At 37.5% G+C, this 22637-nt stretch overlaps 1 protein-coding gene across 4 annotated transcripts in view; it reads right to left on the reverse strand.

Moving 5' to 3' along the window:
- The window catches only part of RASGRP1 (RAS guanyl releasing protein 1), an 81122-nt gene that overhangs the window by 23559 nt on the left and 34926 nt on the right, over nucleotides 1-22637 (reverse strand). Inside the window, exons 1-2 of one of the 4 annotated variants that reach the window (XM_072427680.1) lie at nucleotides 11170-11500; nucleotides 816-997 (exon numbers count right to left, since the gene is read on the reverse strand). The exons of 1 other annotated variant lie outside the window; for it this stretch is intronic. In XM_072427680.1, the coding sequence (XP_072283781.1) occupies nucleotides 816-997; nucleotides 11170-11261 (274 nt within the window). In that variant the 5' untranslated portion in view covers nucleotides 11262-11500. Of the gene's footprint in view, nucleotides 1-815; nucleotides 998-11169; nucleotides 11502-22637 lie in introns of those variants that run through there. 2 more of the 4 variants (XM_072427683.1, XM_072427681.1) reach the window with 2 other exon arrangements.

A 22637-nucleotide genomic window follows, 5' to 3' on the forward strand; every position in this document is an offset into this window, starting at 1 on the left:
ATTTCTACAGCAATTTTGGCTTTGCCTCACATGGAAACTTTTCTTTATCAATAACAAGGGACTCCCAAAATGTATATCAGACAAATAAAACAATTTACATTGTTAATATGTCATCAATGCAGGCAAGATATGTTCAGACAATTGCTCATTACAGCTGTGACACACCTATTGAGACGGACACAATGGTAAGGCCAGCTCGCTATGGCATTTGATCTGTTACAGTTGATGGTAGCTCATTGCTACATTATACCCACCATTCTTTTTACTGTCACATGTATTTTTAGAAAAGAACAATTAACGTCTCCACAGAGTTCAGGAAGAGAAAACAAAAGAAATTGTGAAGGACATAATACAACCCAAATAGAATACAAAGAGCCAAAAATAAAATTGTGTGCAGGGATAAATGGGTTTGCATTGTGCAATATTCATGAAAGCACTTAACAAATCACTGGCTGATAAAAAAAAACAAAACAAAAACTAGTGGCTCTATTTATTAAACAGTGAATTTGACATTCCCTCAAACATTCCCTTGTGGGAATGTCTGTTTAATAAATAGAACCCTAGAGCAATTTTTGCTAGTTATTTGCTAGTAAAGCATGGAATTTAATGAAAATGCATTTACCACCAACACAACAATAATTACTTTTATCCTAAAAGAAATACATTTTAATCTTTTTTTTTTTTAGTCTCCCCTGGACTTAGTTTGTGATCACCATGAGGAAGATACATAGTTATTGTTGTTTGCACTTTCCTATTGCTTGTTAAATATTTTGTAGCAAGATAAAATTAGATGAGAAAAGGTCATGGTAACTCACCAAAAGTTTGAATACACATCTGTATGAGTTCATCTAAGCTGGCTCCTTTGATAAGCTGTCCTAAAGGCATTATCACCCGTATGGGAGTCACTTGGGGCAGCTTGGAATGTGATGTGCAGTGAATGATTTGCTTTAATTCCAGGGCCAGTCTGGGGATTGCCGTACAGCCATGAGCTGGTCTACTGTGAAAGAAAGGAAAAGGGTAAATGAACAGTCACGATGAGAAAAGCATCTCTGGACAAAGTATTGGAAATGTCAGGGTCTTATACAGCTCTGTGCTGGAAAAAAAAGTCACCTCCCCTTCTTTTCTCCTCCTTTCACATCATACACAAAGCTGCAGGTTTATTTCTCTACCTAGGAAACAGGCTTTGGACACATGTTCTCCACCAATGTCAGAAATCTTTACGTTTGGATGTCCAACATTGAAAGGCCTTGCCTTCACTATCATTCTTGGCCTAACTTATTTTATCCACAAATACAGAACATTCCACTTGTCTTGTCTTGTACATACTACAATGTATGATAGCATGGGGATGGATACTTTCATTTCATCTATGAGTCACCATACAATACCAATAAAGGAACTTGCAGCATTAGCAATGGATTTCAAAGGAAAAGGGTGTAAGCACATTGTAGCGTAGCTTAAAGAACATACAGTGGAATATAAATTAATTTCTTCTCTAATGTGTCATATTGTTAGTCATATTCTCCGGCACAAAAAAGTCAAGGGTATCCAAAATAGTGACGTGCCTAGGTTGGAGATACAATTTTGGGAAAATAGTCTATGGCTCTTTTCAGATGTGTTGTTTACTACTGGGCACCCATATATATTTAAATAAAATAAATATATATAATGCACATATATATATATATATATATATACACGCTTTAGCAGTTTTTAGAGTTAACCACAGTGTTTGACCAATTCTTTGTTGTGCAGCTGAGTGCACCTGGGTATAAAAGATTATGAAGCCATCCATCTCCAGTCCTCTAGCAAGTTCTGGAACTCAACTGTAGTTCACTGCAGCTGGAATCCCTCTCAATTTAGGTCATTAGAAGCGTGTGGGTGCTCAAAGGGGTGCCAAAAGCTTTGTACCTGGACACTTTATCGCAAACCACTACAACACGTTCAAGTTCAAATGCATGTACAAAATGATTCCCAACTGCATCTATACAATTGAATGGGAGCGGTTGGGGGCACAGCTGAGCTTTCATTAAACCACAAAGGTTTACAGCACATCTGAAACCAACCTATAAGTCTGCTGCAACATCATTTACATCATTTAAACTGCAGCAATAAAACTTTGAAGCAAGTCTCAAGATTAGAAGTAACATTTGGAGAATGATGTAGGTGAGGTATGTGTATCATTTACATCATTTAAACTGCAGCAATAAAACTTTGAAGCAAGTCTCAAGATTAGAAGTAACATTTGGAGAATGATGTAGGTGAGGTATGTGTACACACTTAGGATTTACACCATTCAGTTATCAAAGGGTTAGCATTTCAGTTCATGAAGTAGATGTAGACCCTGGATGATGCCTACTAAAAGATAGTGGTGTGCTTATCCTGTGAAAGATGACGGTATTTTCAGGAGTAGTTTTTTTTGCATTACTTTAAGTGCTACTTATCAAACATGCCTTACGTTAATAAAACATATTAATTTGGATCTCTTTTTTTTTATGGTAATCTGTAAATGCTCTAGTGCTCCCTTGTCAGATAACATACTATTTATTTGTTACTGTCAATTAGATGGAAAGTAAACAACAGAATGGAATTGGGGATAAGGATCTAAAATTGGTCTGGGATTTCACATTGATAACAGTAAATGAAATCATGCACGCAGAATAACATTGTTTGAGAACAGGTGTTAATACGTCATATAGGTATATTATTATGGCTTAGAGGCTGCAGTGACCTGGGTCTGCACTCAGCCATTACATTTACACTTTGATGACAAGTCTGTTCCTGAATAAGTAAATCTACTTCATACATGCTAGTGGAAGTGACGATCAAGGGCAGATTGGTAATTTACCAATTTGGGACAGTACATGATAGAATCCCTTAATCTTTACAAACCTGTAGGGATTTATTCTTCAAAACAATTGTATTTGAAATAAAACCCCAGCAATATAACCACTATAAAGATAAAAAATGTAAAAAGAACATATAGTATATATAGTATAATTTATAAAATCATTTTGCTATACCTGCCTTAGGAGCAGCTATTTATTAAGATATACACAATAGGACCCAATCAGACAACAGAACTCTTAGCATAACTACAGAGGGAACTAGGAGACAATCCCTTTACAAGTCAACACTGTATATAAGATTTGTTCTGAATAATAGCAATATTTATCATCATTCGTCTTCAGTAAAGTTTTCATAGTAGTAGTAAGTGATTGGACTGTTACAAAGACACCTCACTGACTACACAACCAAAGCAGTAATGTGGAGGAAGTCATCACTGACCCAGTTTTAAAAGTCATACATTGTGACATTTTACTGTGGTAGTTTGTAACAGGAATGCTTTAATCTGTGCACAGTAAAAACACAATAATTAGGTGTGCATCAGAATCGAAACACAATAAAACTAAAGTGAAATTTAGATATCCTAAATGTATTCTAAAAACATCAAAAGCATAGGTGTTCAAAGTCTTACACTTTGAGCCACACCAAGAAGAAAAGCCTGTCCCATGTCAGCACGCTGTAGAGAATAACCTTTGCTTTTTGCATTGAAGCAAAGATAACTCTACGTAGGTCTGTTACACCCCCTGAAAAGTTAAAGCTAAAGCTCTCCAATCAGCAAGAAGTGTGCAGAGCTACGGGTCTAACTCAGCAAGTCAGAACTCTGCAGAGAAGCCACTGCTTCCACTAAAATTAGCATGATTTATAAAAAAAAAATGAAAGAAACTAGTAAAACCCCCTAAAATACATACATTTTTTGGATTTGTTGTGGACATTTTGCAGACTATATGGTTGTAGCCTTTGATCAATAAAAAAAACATTTTTATCCCATATCCCTATATTCTCATGTTGCCATGCACTAACAGCTAAATGTACACAAAAAATTGTGCATATTAGTTCCATTGTATGAAATATTTCCTTCCCAGTGAAATAGTAAATTGATTTTTGCATGAAAAAAATGCAGTAAATTGCTTTTCTTTTGTAAAAAAAATGTTCATCTGCCATAGGCTTCCCTGTGATATTACACAGTTTAAAGCTGACCCCATCATCACACCATCAACAATATGTAAAAGTCATGTTCTCTTTTACATAATAAATGAAAAATGTTGTTTTTTTTTTTATACTTTTATTTCATTTTTTCCCCTTTTTATTTTAAATTTCCCTTCCTGTCCTTACTGGGGAGGCCTGCAGGTTTCTAGTATACCTATGTCACATATCCTAAGAGGCTGCAGGCTGCTCCTTCTGCACATGCTCTTCAGGCGCTATGCTATCAAACGTAAATGAACAAGGTAAGATCTGACACATGACAAGTTAGATTGGCACTCTTTTTGGTAAATTTGGAGGAAGACATCACCTGATCTCTTGCATGTGCAGTTTAAGATCAGGCAACATAATCAGAAACCCAGAAGACGGTGGTGTGGGACATAACAGGGAGCCCCAGAAATAAGACAAATCAAGACAGCGTGGGATTTGCTGGGTGCATTAAGTACATGCATCAAAGGATTTTATTATTAAAAGGTAAGTGATTTATTTTAATGCAAGTTCCGCTTTAACTGAAAATGGCATACGGTAAAACGCCCATTCATTTTACCATGCTATTTCCATGCAGGTTATTTCCATGTAAGCACATAACCACACACCTTAAGAGACAGTATCCAGTAAGTGGCTGAGTATCACATCCTGGTAGGTAAGCTGAAGCATTAATCATTCCGGAAACTTCAATAACAGCCACAACAACTCTATAAAACAAAGACATATTGCTACTTGTCAGCCTGGTACACAGGGCAGCTTGGCTGCTCTTACATCATATAGGAAAGAACAGCTGAATGTTTGAAGTCTGGTACACAGTCAAGCCATTCTGAGCAAAATGTTCTGTAACCTAAAGCTTGGCATAGTCTGGCAATAATTAAATCTAATGAGATTCATCACCAGTGTGTGCTGCAGTCTCTGTGCAGGTTCTGTGTAGTGAGCTTCTACTGATGGCTTCTATTATATGTATTCTGTGGAATAAAACACAGCCAAGCCTAGCTCTGTTTAACTATTATCTGATAATAATAAAACCATTCTGTCAATGCATATTCCATTATTCCATAATGTAGATCCTTACAATGTAACACTCTCTGGTTATGGATTTACCCTATATGATGCCTGCTTGCATACAAGCCATCAATTTGATTCAATGCAGTTGGCTCTGTATGGGGCAATTGGAATTTATTTTAGCAGTTGTCCAGCAGGGATGCAACCATCACCCATAGATATACAGGCAGCCACTAGAAGAAGAATGCGTACATCTTTATATGAAATGCTCAAGTAAAAAACACTGTATGGGGCTATAAATGAATATTTCAGCAATTGTTTAGCGGATATGCTAAAATTTTATATATATGGACTAGAGGGAATATTCATGTATCTGTTGATGAATTACATATACATTCACAGAATATAAAAACTTCCAGTGAAAAAGTTTTAGGTTACTAGCACTGTAATACCTCAAAATATGTTCACTATTTTTCTGCTACTGCTAATTATAGATAATTTATAGTTATAAAGAAAAGGCTTTCTAGTGAATTGTTCCAACTAAATCTATATAAATTATTAAAAAGTTCTTAGGAATCATATGACTAGTATGTTGAAGCAATGAATTAATCACCTGTCATAGAGGTTTTTTGCTCGCAGTACCTGGCCTGACCTGGATTCTTGTAAGTCATTTAACTAGTTTAGCATATTGCATTGTTGATAAAACTTCTATTTCTTTTTTTGTCACAGAAAGTTTCAAAGTCAGGAATTATTATTAATTAGGTTTAAAGTGTAAGGCTGTTTACACACGTGCAATAATTGTAGTTGGAAAGGATCTTTCACTATCTATTAGAACAACAAACTACTGCACGATGCATGAATGAGCGCTGTACATACAGCACCGTTCTGCTCTATGGAGCGGGGAGGGGGAGAACGACGAAGCGGCACCCTGCTGCGCTTTCTCCCCCTTCACGTCCATTAGGATCATTGGTTGTCCATCGTCCGTGGATCCGCTAGGACGGTCGTTCAGACGATGGACGACGGGCGCTGTACACACGCAAGATTCCTATTCGATATCGACCCTGGGTCAATTATCGGACGAGAACCATTGCCCTTAAAAATTGTTATGTACGTAGCATAAGTAAATCCCAACAGATAACTCTTCTAATTGACCCTTCAATGTCAAGGAAGGATATCTTCTGAAACTTGTGGAACTCCAAACACATGGATGCGGCTTTCCCATATGGATTTAGTCACATGGATGTCAGTCTGGAAACACAAAATAATAGACAAAACTATCCAATTGCATGTAGCAGTGAAATACCTGATCTGGAACCAAACCTCTTAGGCTGCGTTCAAACGTTTAATATTTGTCGCTGGAAACGATCTTTCATGATTGTTTACAGTGATAAAGAGTGACAGATGAACAAACAAATGCTGTACACATATATCTGTTTTGTTCCATGGAGTGGGGGAACTAAAGTGTCATGCCGCTGTGCTTTCCTCCCTTCATCTGTATTGTGGGCTCTCCTGAATCCTTCAAGACAGATTTGTGAACAACTTTTTCGCTGAGCCCTGATTTTTTGTTCACATTGGGTGAGAATCATCTGACATCTGATGATTCTCACTGGATACGAATGGTCATGCTCCTGTTGGACGAGAATCTGACATGCGTACAGAGGTCGCTATACAAGTCAAGAGAGAAGAGAACAGTGGGGTTGCCTCTCGCTCATCCCCCCCTTCATAGGACAGAATGACACGATCATAAAAGGTCATTTCCAGCAAAAAAAAAAAAAAAAATTGCAGCTGTGTATGAAACCCTATCCTGCTTTTGCAGATTTAAACAATGTTTGCTTAGAATGACTATTTGGGTTCTATTTGCTATATTTGTGCAAGCACACTTTTAAATTTCCTTGCAACATCCAAAGTTGGACACAGACCACAGAGATTTCCATGTAATGTGTAATTTGCATGCTATCTGCATACAAAAGCTGAATATTTTGCCAATCTCTAATCCAATATTTGATGGATGGGGAAGCTTCCTTTACAAGAGCACACAGAGGACCCTATTTATTAAATCTACCCAAGGCTGAAGAGAAAACACTTTCAACAGTGAAGCTGGGTGATCCAGCAAACATGGAAAGGATTTGGTCAAGAACATGCTAGAAAATACCAAATGACTTCCATTCCAGGTTTGCTGGATCACCCAGCTTCACTGTTGAAAGTGTATACTCTCCAGCCTTGGAGAGCTTTAATAAATCAGGCCCATTGTCTCCACAGACCATTTCTGTGGAGTTTGTATAGAGTTCTGGGATGAAGAGGGTCGTATGTCTTCAATGTATGTCAGAGATACACAGCCTGATTATAATCTACTTCAATCAATCTCTGCTTACTTTGCTAAAATATAGAACAGTTATATGCAAATTATGCGGGCTTGAAGTACAAGAAAAACATAATCCAGGACATGGCTTTTACTTGATTTGTGCCTTTGACAATGTTTATTGACCTAGGTCTGTTTTATTGTTATTAAACAGGATTGATATAGCGCCAACATATTATGCAGCGCTTTACATTAAATAGGGGTTGAAAATGACAGACATACAGACAGTGATTCAGGAGGAGAGGACCCTGCCCCGAAGAGCTTACAATCTAGGAGGTGGGGGAAGTATCATACAATAGGAGGGAAGATATGGAGTGATGGGAAGTAGTGAGGGTTTAGGAGACAGAAGAAGATGGGTAGACAAGTATGAAAAGATGGGTAAGTGAGCAGAAAGTAGGCACAAACCAAATAGGATGAGGAAGAGGCAGCTCTAGAAAAGTCTTGGAGCCATGCATGTGACAAGGTTATGAGTGAGGAAGTCAGTAGTAGGTCATTGGTGGAACGAAGAGAGCGTCTAGAGAAGTATTTCTTTTAGGTCAGAAAGTGGGACAAGAACTGTGGGGGGGATTTGAAGGCAAAGCACATGAGCTTGAATTTGATTCTCAGATGAAATGGCAGCCATTGAGTAGAACAAAAAAGAGATACAGCAGAAGAAGAGTCTATTTAATTGTAACAAATAGTGGAATCCACATGACCTTTCCAGGGTGATGGACCCCACCATGATTTTCTGCAGGCAGTACTAACTATTCAATATACCATGATCACAAAGACATTTTCAAATGTTCTGCATGTGATATTAAGTTTTCCCAACAAATGAAAGTTCTCTGAATCCAATCTAAGAAATACCTAGATGACCTTGCTTCATTCAGTTGTCACACATGATGGTTGATGAAAGTAGTGTTTTCATCCATTTGTCTATGCATGGCTATTCTTTTGCTTTATTTTTTGTCAGTGAAATTAAACATTTTTGATAATGGGTTTCCTTTTTTTAGAATAGCTCTGACTTAACCACAAAGTTACATTTTTATGACTGCTACAATGGAAGAGGTTTTTGGAGCTGTAGTATTCACATCTTTTGTTGCCATAGTTTCTTTTTATGCACAGAGGCATGACGTTACTCAATTGTAAAATGCTGCTATCAAAACAAATTAAATAGATTTAAGAATGCTTGCACTAAGATAGGAAGGAATGAAGTACATTTTATCGCCTTCAGAATGACAAAATAATTTAGAAAGGGCAACAAAGACCACACACTTAAGTATGCACAGTGAGAAGGTAACACAGTCATAGAAATCTTAAATCTTTACCAAAAAAAACTAATTAATAAAAATGCTTTACATACAGTTAGTTTACTGTTGTCACATTTGTAAGCATGGCATAAATAAAAAGAAAGGGGTGGAGACATATCTAACTGTCCTAGAATGACTTGTGTGTGCCAAGGTCCTCCAAAATCTAAAAGTGTGCTTAACTGCATTGTTCTCTTTTCTCCATAGAATGGTCAACAACTGGCTATCAATTGGCAAGAAATGTTTCTGTTATTTCCTGTTATGGTCAAGCTGCTACAAGTTATATTTAAAATGGTTGTGATAAATAGATAGTAAGATAAATAGAGAGATATTGGGGATGTTTTACAAAAGAAGTGTTGCCTATTTACTAAGCAAAGTGAATTATCCCCTTGCAAGAGATATTTGAATTGGCAACATGGTGGCTCAGAGGTCAGTACTCTGGCCTTTGCAGTGCAGGGTCCTAGGTTTGAATCTCGGTCAGGACATTATCAGCATAAAGTAGTTGCAGGTTCTCCTCATGTTTTTGTGGGTTTCCTCCGGGTACTCCGGCTTCCTCCTACATTCCAAAAACATGCAATTAGATTAATTGACTTCCCCCAAATTACCTTAGACTGTGTTAATGACATATGACTATGGTGGGGACAGTAGATTGTGAGCCCCTTTAAGGGACAGCTAGTGACATGACTATGGTCTTTGTAAAGCGCTGCGTAATATGTTGGCCCTTTATAAATACTGGATAATATTAGCATAGTAAATGAGATGAAGCTCTGCTGACAACTATCTAGTCATGTGAAAAAGGAAAATTTGTTTCATTTGTGTGACTGGGTATTCTTTGCAGCATGAATTTCCTCCATTGTTGTCCTTTTCAAGTGGAGAATTCACTTTGGTAAGTGAATGGCCTAAACTCCATTAGGTCAGGATCAAACAATCCAGTGTTGCTCCTGGCAGTTGGTACCTTGCCAGTTTCTCAGTCACTCTTAAAGAACTGGCACCTGCAGATGTGACTGAGCGGCAGTAAGCAGTAGTGAACTTCTCACTCCCAGTCATTCCTTATGGGGCTGCCACAGGTTGAAGTAATAGCGTCTTCCCCATGGAAGCAGTTTACTGGCATGAGGGAGTGGTAACCGCATTAAAATCTCAATGCCACTTTAAACTGACTCAACTGGTTATTTCATACAAATTAGGATTTAAGCTAAATCTAAACATTGAAAGTTACACACTCAATAGACAGTAAACATATTCAGTAAAACAATGCAAATTGCTCTGTATAAAGTCAGCATGGCGCGATAAATTCAGTTTAATACTGTTAGATCAATAAGGAAATGACCTGTGATAGGCAGTGTCTTCCACTGTAGATGGTTCTAATCCTCGCTCAGATTGTATAATGTAATCTCATTTTACCTGGTTACCAACACAACCTCTCTTGCATCACACAAAAGCATGCATTAAACTCCGGAAACGGCTGTGCAGATCACAGCATACATGTGAAGAGGCTGACACTTGTTATTTAAATTTCCAGCACTCTTAGCAGATGGTTCTGTCCTCCCAGGACAATGCAGAAAGTGAAACTTTATTTGACATAATATTCATCATATCTGATTTCCAGGATATTACTGTTTAGCTTATTTCCCAGCCCATGACTAATTCCATGTTCAAACACTGGCAGTGTCAAGCCCCTTGATGTGATAGGGAAATAGGAAACAATAAACAAGTACAAATACAGATATCAGATTTATATAGGTTTTCCTTGGTAAGTATGCATGAATAAGATGACTGTGCCATAAAAAGTGCTAAAAATAGAAATGCTGCTGTCATTACAATGCATGCTTATTTATCCCATCTACATATTTATTCATTTATTTAATAAATAATAGAATCAATGTACTCATAGACTTCATATGACCCAGTAAACCTCTCCAACAATATGCCTCATCACTAGCCCAATTCTTTTACTTAGTCTATATACATTACATCCAGAACTCAATCAAATAAGCACACAAACTATAAATAAGTAGCATGAGCAATGACAATATTTAAAACAAATTAGTTGACAAAAGGCAGATCATTAAAAGATCTAGTTGCCCTGTGTTACTTCACTTTTTATTACCAAAATATCCCCATAAATCTGGAAAATACAATCCAACATACAGCCTATGAGTCTATACTGCAATAAAAGACACAAGGATAAATTATTAAATCTTCATTGCCTGGGCTTGTACATGACAACTTGTTTATATTCTACTGAACAATTCACCTGTTGAGCAGATACCCATATTATTAATGATTGCAATCCTATACAGAGATTGTATTATTTTAAATGTACCAATGAGACCACTTCAAGTGTCCATCAATCATCAATCTCATATAATGCTACAGAACCAACACATAAAATACTGAATCAGTCACATTGTCTCCAGCACACACTTTTGTATTACATCTGTATGACAACAACTGCAAGAAGATAATAATATATTGCACACTTACGGGATCCCCTTCTTCTTGCCATTGGTCCCCATCATGAAGATGCTACTGTAGTCGGAGTGATCTGTTGTCCCAGTGCTCTGCCTGTATCCCATTCTGGAATGTAGAACAGCTTGGGACTGATTACAGGTCTCCACCCAAATACACCTCCCAGTAGTCAGCTATGAGAGTACCTGTTCCTCCTGTCACATACATGGCACCTAGTCCACCCAGCCCCTTCCCAAGTGCAATGTGTGCAGACTAAGGGGCATCTGGTGGCAAACCCCCAAACTGTGCCCTGATTCTAGAGAATAAAAAGCTTGTGGAGGAGAACATTACTGTTCATTTCTCCCTGCTAGTTCTGACAAGTTCAACAAATCTCCAGCATTTCCTTCTCTCTCTTTCACACACACACTCCTCCCACACACACACACAATGCATCTAGATTAACCCTCAGGTATCATTCATATATGCCATGTTAAACCTCTGACTTTTAATAGCTAATTCACAGCCAAGATAAGCAGATGGGGCTCATTATAAAACAACAAACATAAACCAGTTTCCTGGAGCAACTACCCATCACAAGACCAAGTGACATTATTAAAAAGATGTGACAGCCTTAAAATGCTTATTATTGCTTTTGTATTATCTCTTGCAGAAGCAGGGGTCAACTTTGTTGATATTGGGGCCCTCAGTAAATATAATACTATACAAAACTGTCAGAAACTGCATACGCAGAAAAGGAAATAGTCTGCAGATGTACTGCAAGAGACAGTCAGAGACTAGAGACACATTACATGAGATCATTGAAGCCCCTTACAAATCCATGCTTGTACATTTCTGGTCCATATGCCCCCATAAAATTACTTTAACAAAAATCAGATTTTACTTATTATTACATAAGATCAGAGAAAAGCACATAACAAGAAAAGGGATTGATCTACAGAAAAAAGAAAGATAGGGTAAATAAAAAAAAACATTTATCTGCTAAAAGCGGGTAATAGTGAGCACCTAGAAAGGGAAAACACAGACTATTGTAAGGGCTTCAGAGGGACACAGAATAGGTGAATGTGGTCCCCAGGGCACAGGCTGCCATCATCGAAAACAATTAACACTTACCTGTCACCAGTGACATAGTTACAGCTCTATGGGCTAAAATGTGGAATTTGGACCTGGGCCCAAGTTTTGCGTTACTTCCACTGGTGGTCTTCTACCTACAAATCCTTGGGCCCCTGTGGTCATTTTTGACAAGGCACCTACCATTTAAGATAAGCCCCTTCACATTAGGAGCATCTCTTTACATCAAAGTTCTCCTATGCACATTACAATCTCCTTCAAATCTGGACCCCCCTCCCTTACAAAGAAATCCTTCCCCACTTTACACCAGAGCTTTCCCTTTTGCATCAGAGTCTTCCCCCCTCACATTAGATTTCCCCCGTTCATATCACAGCTCCACCTTTACATCAGGTGCACCCTTTACATCAGAATACCATTATCAAATCTGGAGCCCCCCTGCCCCTTTACATCGGAGTACCCCCCTTTATATCAGAGTACTCGGAGTTCCCCCTTTCACATCTGAATCATACATTCACATCAGGAACCCCCAGATCTCTTTTAAAACGGAGGCTAGATGATTGCTACCTGGGACGAATAATTGTGATTGTCTTGATGAAAATCAAGTGTGTGTGTACAGCAGTCCCCCAAACCTGGATCCATTAACAATTGAGTGGGGATAACCAATGTCTTTTTCCATGGAGGAGGACACAGCAGGGTGCCTCCTGCTTATCCTCTTCCCTCTGCTCACTTTAGAACTGAACATTACTGTGTGTACAGCACTCATTCCTTCTACTGTCACTGAAAACTATTTGGCTTCTATGAGCAGTGTTTGTAATGTTAGTGGTCAGGCCAGAGATTATAGTGTCTATTTAAGCAACAACAGAAGCCAGGGGGTAGGGAGGTGGTGTTAACTGATTGGGCCAGACATTAAAAGGCCAGGTATCATTGCAACACAGACTTATCTGCTGCAGGGTCAACTCTGCATATTCTTTGCCTCCTGCTGGGTATGGCTGCGGCAGATCCCATTGATCTACATTTATTATCAATGCAATGGCTCAAACATTACAGTAACACAACATTATTACCCATCTGTTTGATACATTCCATATGTCTGGTATTGACTCTAATTTGGGGTTATTCTAAAGACTCTACACCACCCCCAGAGGGGACCTAGCATTATGTTACAGTGACAAGTGACCAATTTCCTCCAATCTGCAGTGATCTTCACAGATACCAGAAATGAGCACAGGAAGACTTCCATCATTTACAACTTATTTTTGGCTCCTAATTGTCACATGATCTACTAAACAATGCCACAAATACGTTATGAGTAACAGAGGACTTTCTGTGTTTGAGGATAAATGCTGCAGGAACCACTGGAGGTTAGAAGTCAGAAGCACTGTCACTTCCAATGCATGAACAGTGGAAACCAATAGATATTTATTAGGGTTGGGAGAGAAATTAGTTTCTTGGTCCCATATGAGTTTATAGGGTTCTACTGCACAAGGACAGGCCATGGAAAATAGAAGTTACACCAACTCCAGGTAAACAATGGGGCAAAATGCTGATAACAGAACCGAGTATGCATCGGAGAGAAAGGGGATTTAGTTGAAAAAAATGTTCAGAAAAGGCTGTTTGAAAGTGCACCCAAACACCCCAGAAACTGCACCTTTCTTCCAGCCAACACTTTTGATCACAAAACTCTTTGTACGCCATACTTTGGACCTCTCAGCACCCCAACACCCCAAAAACTGCACCCTTTTGCCAACCATCACATATAATCCTATAACCACTTGTACTCCATACTTTAAGTCTTCCTACCTCCAAGCTCCCCTGACAATGCACTCAAACTCCCCAATTACTGCACCTCTTTGCCAACAAGCGCCCCCACCTCTACACCCAACAAACTTTTCTGCCCCAGCTACTCTGACACAACCTATCTCACCAGTCTTCCCCGTTATCTTGTCTGGAACATCCAGAAAAGGGGAGAGGCTGGGGCTGGAATTTTACTCTCCATTGCCTCTTTTATACTGCAGCCAGCAGCGTATAGTCTGTTCTCTGGGACATCTGTGTACATTGCGTATGTTTTCAAAGGGGAAAAACTGACAGAAAATAGAATCCGTCTATAGTTACACATAAAATGTAAGACATCCAAATGTATATGTATATTTGAAATATTATACTATTCATCACACTTCTCTCCGAAACTATTTAACTTTCTATAATAGTATTCTAAACATGCATTGTCTATATCAGGCTGAAACTAAAGACAAGTAACAGAGGAACAGTGGGGGAAGGTTGAACAAATATTTAATACTGTGTGATTTTTAAAATTGAGTGAGTTGACAATTTCCAACCAAACACAGAATACCTATTGTATTCTACCCAAAACTGAAAAAAATCCATCATACAGTACACTAAGCCTTAATCCTTCACATAGTCCAGGGCCGCACCATTTACTTTTGCAAATGTATTGAGATATTTTTTGTTTGTTTTGTAACAGGGATGCAAACACAAATTCCCACTTAGCTAGCTGTTAACTTTAAACTCTAAATTCCCACTAGAGTTAGCTTTGGTTCAGATTGTTACATTTCACTTGTGTTGAGATATAAGCAAATCAGCTGGTTTTGAATGTGAATTCATTCAAAACTTGTGGTAGCAGTCAATATAAAATGATGCTTGTCTTCTCAATCAGAATTACTGATCAGGAGCTTGTAGGCACAAATCTGGCAGTTCTATGGATAGGGTAACAAGCCGGCATTCTGTTGTGGTTAGTATGCCCCTATAATCTCTGCTAGTACTAGCTGCAAGCACTTTTTGGTTTTGCTTGGCTGGGATTAAAGGAGGAAGGTTGGCCACCAGATAAACACAACCAAATGACCCCATGAGTTTTAAAACTTTATCAAGCCTACTATTGGACCTACACTATTACATATTTACTACAACAAATTGCTTCCTGAAAAATGACTTCCTTTTTAGCATATGGAAGTGTATTTTGAAAATATTGTACCTACATGCCAAGCTTTGAATTTGTCATATCACCTGGCAAAGCATGCGTGCGTCTAGAAACAGATGAACACAATGTTCTTTCTTTGTCATTCTTAGTTCTACTGACTATCTTTTTAAACAATCAATTTATTCTGCAGGGTTGTTTGATAAAACAACAAAAAAGGAACCAACATACCTAACATTATCAGTACATTTAATTGCAATCCAAAGGAAAAATACAGTATATACTACAAGCTATCTTCAGCCAAAATGTTTGTTTTTAGTGCATCATTGTTAAAATATCATTTATCTGCTGAAGTCTGCTCTTATGCTAAGATTTTTATGTCAAAGCAAAGACATTCTTGAAAACACTTTGAGGCATTGATGAAGGGGACCTATCTTATATGGTGACATTCATCCCACTGGCCAGCAATGTAAGAGGCATTGCTAATGAAGACCTGAACATTTTTTAAGTGGTTTCTCCAGGTAAAAAAAGTTGAAAAACACTGATGTAGACTGTACTAAGAGATCTGAATTCCTGCTGAATGTGGAGGTAAATCGCAACATTGATTTAATAAAGTCAGACAAAAAACATATTACTTTTGATAGAATTAGACTTTACAAAGCTAGTTGGAAAATCAGATTTTACTGTTTAATGTATAAAAGTCCTCTTTAAAGTAAGGGCTTTTGCTCATGCCAAGCAAAGCCACAGACAACAGCAAAAGAAGAAGCCATGGGTATGCTCTAAGTTTATTCTTTGAGAACTGACATTGATCTCTCTTTGCCTACATGTAAAGATGTTGGTGCTGGAATTATCAATAACCAGTGCTGTCACATGGAAGGAAGTGAATTGTATTTGTAGAATGATGAGTTACCTGATCATCTAGTAGAAAGTTTTTAGTAGACAATGTCTCCATATACAGAGGCTGTGGCTCCTGTATATGATCATTGCCACATAAGAGGCAAATGGGAAATGGATCCTGGTCATCACTGAGCCAATCTGAAAGCTTCCGAAAATAAGGCATAAGCAAAAAAAACGTGACATTAAGTTTCAAATTGGGTTTTACTTTACAATGTTTTTGTTTTACTGCAATACACCAATAGCACAGTCAAAGAAGAAGAAGGCAGACCTCGCTGTTCAGAAATGTGTCATCCCTAACCCACTAACATTAAAACTCTGACAAAATGGTAAAAATGTTAAAAACACTACTCATGCAAGTAAAGATTGGTGGAAGATATTCATCTTTACAATATAATGGATATAACAGATATAATGTGATACTTTAACACTCATTAGGATTAATTAACGTTGTATAAAGCAGGTAATATCTGAAATGCATTCTTCTATGTTTAGTATGCCACAGTTCTGGGTTCAGTAGAGTTTATTTACCTTAATTAAAGCAATGAAAAGGTTAAAATTAAAACGTCATTCTTCTATGCAAATAAGTAGTGTTTTCAGCACAATCTCACATACATTTCACAGCAGCTGTACAGGTGGGAAGTGACTGGAGATCTGTATCAGCAGGAAGAGCAGGGCCTCACGTGTGCATCCACAGCAGAAAAAGAAGAACACCTCGCATCAGGCTGAACTTTTTAAATCAGAAGCTTGTCAGGAACATATTGTGGGTTTTTTTTACTACCAATTGATTGATCACAACTGAAGTAAACTATGTATTTTTAGATAATTTAAAAAATAAATCATTTTTAAAGAAACAATCATTTTAAAAAAGAGTTGGTTGACACTATTGTGCAGTGGTATGCTGTATACCGCAATGCATGGTGCATTGTCATGTATTGCAATAACAAAAAGAAGCATTACTTGTAGTGCAGTATGTTTGCAGGTCATTTAAAATGAATGTTCAGCCTCAACGCAATAATGAATTAGCTATATAGGTTTTCATACCTGTGTTACTACACCGGAACTGGGTAAATCATTCCCTAGCTAAAGTTCTACTTTAAAGCTGTATTTTCAGTGGTAATAAATCCAAAATGGCTGGTAGAAACTAGTTAACATTTCAAGACAGCAAAAAACTGTAACTGAAAACATTGGGAAAAAGTTAGCAGTAGCAGCGAAGATATAGTAGATACTAGTGATGTGTAAATCTGCCCAGGGGTAGATTTGCTAAAGGTTCATTGAATCCTGTTCAAAATTTGGCACACAAACTTAGAGGGGCATTGCATGGAAGTTTGTAGGGGGTCATCTTGGTAATAAATTTGGCTTATGGATAAATAGGTTAACTACTGTCAAAATGGAATGGGACGCATGGTTGGCATATACAAATACGTAATGTTTAAAAAATAAAAAATACAGCAGTGTGCCAGGAGCAAAATCAGCACAAACCCATTTATTCTTAAGTACATGGGCAATTAAAATAAAAAAAAAGTCAGATGCAGGGCACAATATTAGCGCTACTGTTTATCGAACTCAATATTCAGTACAACATAGATTAATAGATCATTTTAGTTCACAATATCATCCCTATTTTTTGTATAATATGAACAGTGAGGTTGTGTTAAGTAAATCGATACCAAACATGTAATGACTCAAAATTGTGTGAGCCTGAAAAGGTGGAAAAAACTGGAATATCTATAATTATTAGTAATAGATTATTCTTTAAATGCTCATCAATTTGCTGTTAACCCTAAAAGAGAGAACTAGAATTATTTATCTAATGGTAGCATGTGCAGTGATACCCAATATGTATGAGCAATCATGGGTTACATAGCTGTGTGTTATATGTTTATGTTCCCCGGCTCTCCAGCTTTTATAATGAAGATGTTGTTTAACTTAAAGCCCTCTTTTTGTCTTTACAGTGCCTGCTGAACATGGTTTAAAGACCATTTAGTGCATTCTGGTTTTAAAATATTCTAAAGGGTGACTTTGAAAATAAATTCACTGGGACCTCAAACCCATAGAATCTACCCATGCTAGTGGCAAACTCAAACTTCATCACAAGTAGGTACACCCAATATAGCATGCTGAAGCTATAATGAGCCTTTGTTGAATAAAGGGTGGAGATGTTTTGGCAGAAGCATATGATGTAAATGCCAACCTTTCTCTTGTGCAGACACGTTTACATTCTCACAATATAGTGAGCCCAAAAGCTGAACTTCAGGTACAATGGGCAGAGACATATAAAAAAATAGAGCATGCAGAACTACAGGAGCCAAAAACCTTTTTTGCCCTTAGTGGTGTCTTTACAGATCAGACACCTAGATAAAAAAGTGACCTATAAACTACTTGCAAAAAATCACAGCATAAACATTGATCAAAACTACAATACTGCATTATTTAGCTCTTATTTTGATGCTGTTATAAACACCAGCTGATCCTGATTTACTTCAGTGTTGTAACCCCTGTTACCAAGTGCTGCATTTCATACATTTAGGCAAGGGGTCATCAATGCCAGTCAATGCTGGCTGTACCTAGCTCCACCACAAGTACAATGCCTGGGGGTAGAGTTGTAATGAATAAAGTGAAATGAAAAAAGTAGTGTAACATGTGTGTCAAAAAAGTAGCACAGGTTATACGTTTACCTTCCTGGCTGGGTCAACACTTCTGAAAACTTGTGATTGGAGAAAAAGTAGGATTTTTTTCACTCTTAAGGGTAAATATAAAATAAACCTAGGGTGGGGCGTTTTTTTTTTTTAATTTCAAGACAACAAAAAAAAATTACAATTGTTGGAAAGGATTCCAATTCAGCAATATACAACAAGTGTCATACAAACCACAGTATATATACTGTAGCATCTAAAAAAACATGCAGCAGTGCTGGTACTTCCTGCTGTCAAATCATTATTAAAGATAATGAATCAAATGGATTAAAGATAATGAATTCCCCCATTTGGTCCAATTTTTTCCAAAAACACTAGCATGAGCTTAACCCTAAGTTGTAATAGTTAACCATGATACAGGAAAAAAAATACCATATTTACAAATTAACAAGTAAAAAACATGTAATAAATACACAGATTAATACCTACTGTTTTTTTGCCACACATTAATATGCATTGTGTTAAGGATGCCAAAGCACAAGTAGTGATAAAAACCAGCCCAGTTCATCGGGTTGTATAGTGCTGCATTGTCTTGTACCACAATGTTACATAGTAGGTTAGGTTAAAAAAAGACAAAAAAGTCCATCAAGTTCAACCTCAAGGGAAATAAACGCATTCCCAGGTATAAAACCCTATAAGACATAGTTGGTCCAGAGGAAGCAAAAACCCCCCCGGTACAATTTGCTTCAACAGGGGAAAAAAATTCCTTCCTGATCGGATGTTCCCTGGATCAACAGTCACTGTTATTTTTACTTTAAAGCCTTAATAACCAGTTATATTCTGTGCTTCCAGAAAAACATCCAGCTTTTTCTTAAAGCAATCTATAGTAGTTTCTGAAACTACTTCCTGAGGGAGCCAATTCCATATTCTCACAGACCCTACAGTGAAGAATCCCTTCCTTATCCAGAGCTTAAACTTCTTTTCCTCCAGACGCAAAGAGTGCCCTCTTGTTCTTTGTAATGATCTCAAAGTGAATAATTGGGAAGAGAGTTCTCTATATGGACCGTTTAAATATTTATACAGGGTGATCATATCCCCCCTTATACGTCTCTTCTCAAGGGAGAATAGATTCAGTTCAGATAATCTCTCCTCATAGCTGAGCTCCTCCATTCCTTTTGTTAGATAAGTCGCCCTTCTCTGCACACTCTCCAATTCCACAATGTTCTTTTTGTGAACTGGTGCCCAAAACTGGAAAGCATATTCTAGATGTGGTCTGACAATGCTTTGTACAGGGGCACAATTGTCTCCATCTCTGCAGTCTATTCCTCTTTCATTACAAGAAAGTACTATACTAGCTTTAGATATTGCAGCTTGGCATTGCATGCTGTTATTATGTCGATGATCTACCAGAACCCCCAGATCCTTTTCCATTTCTGACTCCCCAAATGTATTCCCCCTAGACAGTATGATAGATGCATGTTGTTAGCTCCCAAGTATATAATTTTACATTTATCTATATTAAATGTCATTTGCCACTTGGCTGCCCAATCAAACAGTACATCTAGGTCTGCTTGTAGATTATAGACATCCTGTATGGACTTAATTCCATTACATAGATTGGTGTCATCTGCAAACACAGAAATGGTACTTTTGATCCCAAAGTCTATATCATTTATGAAGATGTTAAACAGTAAAGGTCCCAACACTGAACCCTGGGGTACACCACTAATAACCTTAGACCATTCCGAGTGTGAATCATTAATTACAACTCTCTGGATGAGATTTTTAAGCCAGTTCTCTGTCCATTTACAGATTGACTTTTCTAAACCTATCGACCCTAACTTGCATATTAACTGTCTAATGCTTTAGCAAAGTCCAAGTACAATATATCAACTGCTACTCCACTGTCTACCTGTTTACTTCCTCAAAAAGAGAGTAAATTTGTTTGACAACTTCTGTCTTTCTTGAAGCCATGCTGACCATCACTTATAATATTATTTTCTAACAGAAACACCTCTATGTGGTTCTTTATCAAACTCTCCAAGACCTTTCCAACTATGGATGTTACCATGTAATAATGTATTAATGAGTACTGCAGTAACACGCATGTTACCACATCACAAAAGTGTGATTCAGCCCTTACACTTCATTACATTTGTGTTGTAGCTTTTTTCTGTCCTATGTGTTCCGATACTATGACACTGTGATATTGTTTTCCATTATGCCTTTGGCTTGTGGTTGCCTTGTGCAACTCTGTCTGGTATTTGGTCATTTGCGAGTTTTTCTTAACAGCTGTTGGATTTTGTTCTCCCCATTTTAGGGGATTTGCGTCTATATTATCCCAGTCTCTACTGCCTTTTGCATCCAACTCCAGTTGGCAATACGTATTTTGAGTCAAAACCTCAATGCTTTAAAAAAATAAATTAATAAGTTTTTTTATATCAATTACCAAAGAGCATCAACAGAACAAAGAAAATCAATTTTGGCACTACCCTATATTTTTAAAACAAGCATCAGTTATCTTAGATACACTTGCTGTTTAACTGTCAATAATGTAGTAGTAAACACTTCCCCCTATTATGGGCTGGGGTTGGGTTAGCAGCTAGGGCTAGCTAGGTTTAAGGAATAATGCTGGTCGCACTGTAATGCAGCCACATGCCTCAGTGTGGGTAGACACTTAAAGATTTGACAGACATATGCATCAGTGCATGATAAAACAATTACACCAAACAGATCCTAATAATTAACAAGATAATATATAGATTCAAATACTATTATAATTTATTGATACCTAATCAGATGTGTAGGAGGAATAAAACTGGGCGAGGGAAAGGCATGTTCCACCAACAAGTTAAGGTCACTGAAGATAGCTCTATTTTTGTAGAAGATTTTGTAATAACATATAGGAAGTTTGTAAAAACTAAAAGGTATATATACAGTATAATCTAAGTCCAATAATTTGTTTCCTTCTTTTTGAAGTGGCATTTTATGTTTATGGAAGAAACAGAAGGAAGTTACTTGTGTTTAAAGAATATACATTTTTCTGTAGTTCTAAGTAAAACCTAGATGCAAATCAGCTACACAAGCGATGTTCCAAGCACATCGTCCTTGTCGTGTAAAGGTAAACCACAGTCTGTCAAAATCAGGCAATGAAATCTCAATGATATGTAGTGAAAAAACAACAATGCAGCCAAACCCACAGTAAGCACACTTTAACCATATTGTGACGTTAGATTTTTAAAAAGATTAGGTAAAACATAAAACATTTGAATCCATGTAATTCTGATTGTTATGGTAGTAGGTGGACTTCCACAAAACACAATTGTTTAATTGGCCTATTATAATGTAATTACTAACAAGGAAGGATTTGAATCTTTTATATATTCTCTTTTGGATGCCTTGGCCTCCTGCCATTACTCTTACTTCTCCCTCCAGTCCAGTATAGCACATCTCTTGGCAGGACAAATTCTAAAGGAAATAATTCCATCCCCATCCACCAAGAATGGCTTACTGAATCATATCCTGTATGGTTGTATTCACTCTCAATGAGGTGAAGTGCATTAAGATGAACTGTTACAGATAGGTGAAATTATTATGAAGCCAGTACCCCGTATATAATATTTTATCAATTTGGACTGTCAATGTCATTTTATTCAGTTTTTTTTTGGGTAGGATCGTGTCCCAATATGGGCTCTGGCAATATCCTGTACCAGGTCCACAGTCTCTGACCATCTTCTGTACTGTGTCTGCAGTCTATACCCATCTCTGGTACCATGCCTACAGTCTCTACCCATTTCCTGTACCATGTCTGCAATCTCTGCATGTCTGAAGTTTCTGACCATCTCCTGTACAGTTTCTACAGTCTCTGACCCTCTCCTGTAAAATTTCTACAGTCTCTGACCATCTCCTGTGCCATGTTTGCAGTCTCTGACCATCTCCTGTACAGTTTCTAC

Source organism: Pyxicephalus adspersus, chromosome 12 (genome assembly GCF_032062135.1).
Source record: "Pyxicephalus adspersus chromosome 12, UCB_Pads_2.0, whole genome shotgun sequence".
Lineage (NCBI taxonomy): Eukaryota > Metazoa > Chordata > Amphibia > Anura > Pyxicephalidae > Pyxicephalus > Pyxicephalus adspersus.